Source organism: Homarus americanus, unplaced genomic scaffold, assembly GCF_018991925.1.
Source record: "Homarus americanus isolate GMGI-L3 unplaced genomic scaffold, GMGI_Hamer_2.0 scaffold57895, whole genome shotgun sequence".
Classification (NCBI taxonomy): Eukaryota; Metazoa; Arthropoda; class Malacostraca; order Decapoda; family Nephropidae; genus Homarus; species Homarus americanus.
This window is the reverse complement of record NW_024731192.1, coordinates 5,544-6,752: the sequence shown is the minus strand read 5'-3', so window position 1 is coordinate 6,752 and position 1,209 is coordinate 5,544. Positions and strand designations below refer to the sequence as shown.

General features: G+C 51.5%; 1 protein-coding gene across 1 annotated transcript; it reads right to left on the bottom strand.

Annotated features, from left to right (window-relative positions):
* Nucleotides 1-425: 425 nt before the first annotated feature.
* LOC121867572 lies at nucleotides 426-982 on the bottom strand (the record flags this gene model as incomplete). Its single annotated transcript, XM_042367577.1, has 1 exon — nucleotides 426-982. A coding segment is annotated over one exon (557 nt), but the record flags the coding sequence as incomplete, so codon positions are not given.
* Between the last annotated feature and the right edge of the window lie 227 nt (nucleotides 983-1,209).

Here is a 1,209-nt window from a genome sequence, read left to right as displayed (position 1 = left end):
CTGAACATGGTGAGCAGTAAAGTCGATTCAAGCAACATGATATGTTAGCAACCAGACAATTTAAGACATTGAAATAGAGGCCATTGACTTGAGGAAGCTGAGTAGAGTTATGGTTATAACAAATTGGGCATTAAGACGTGATAATCTAGATATTATTATTATTATTATTATTATTATTATTATTTTTTATTAATATGATTATTGTTTATTTGTTGTCTGGCTACGGTAGAAAGGGTGACAGTGAACGAAAGGAGATCTGATGATAAACATTTGAAGCAGTACTAAGATATGTGGCAGTTGAAAGCTTAAAGGGAACGGAGAGAAAGAATAAGATTAATTTGAAGAAAGGAAGCAGTCATGGCCCGACAGTTAAAGTCAGTCAGGGTAATGGCCATGTACCAAATTTGGATACATTATTCTCTACATTATCCCTTGGTGACTTCGGGTGTGTCTCGCAGTGGCAGTGCTGGCGGGTGTGTCTCGCGGTGGCAGTGCTGGCGGGTATATCGCGGTGGCAGTGCTGGCGGGTGTCTCGCAGTGGCAGCGTTGGCGGGTGTCTCGGTGGCGGCGTTGGCGGGTGTCTCGCGGTGACGGGCGCAGCGCGGGGTTATCTCGCGGTGGCGGTGCTGGCGAATTGTCTCTCCGCGGTGGCGGCGCTGGCGGGTGTCTCGCCAGGCAGCGCTGGCAGGTGTCTCGCGAGTGTAGCAGGTGTGTCTCGCGAGAGTGGCAGCGTTGGCGGGTGTCGCGGTGGCGGTACTGGCGGGTGTCTCGCGGTGGCAGTGCTGGCAGGTGTTGACTCGCGAAGGTGGGAGTGCTGGCGGGTGTCGCGAGTGGCAGTGCTGGCGGAGTGTCTCGCAGGCGGCAGCGTTGGCGGGTATCTCTGATGCTTGGCGTTGGCGGGTGTCGCGAGTGACAGTGCTGGTGCAGTGTCTTGTGAAGGCGATGTTTGTGAACGTCTTGTGGTGGCGGTGTTTGTAGGCGTCTTATGAGTGACAAGTGTTTGCCCAGGTGTCTTGAGTGACAGTGTTTGTGAGCGTCTTGTAGGTGGCAGTGTTTGTGAGCGTCTTGTGAGTTGATGACACACTATGTTGATGAAAGTTAAGTATTTGTGTGAGTTGGCGATCACAGATGACGACCCATCCTTCCTCCTCCATATCTCTTCCTCCCCTTTCCTCTCCCTCATCCTCCACTCCCCCTTACTCCTTTACA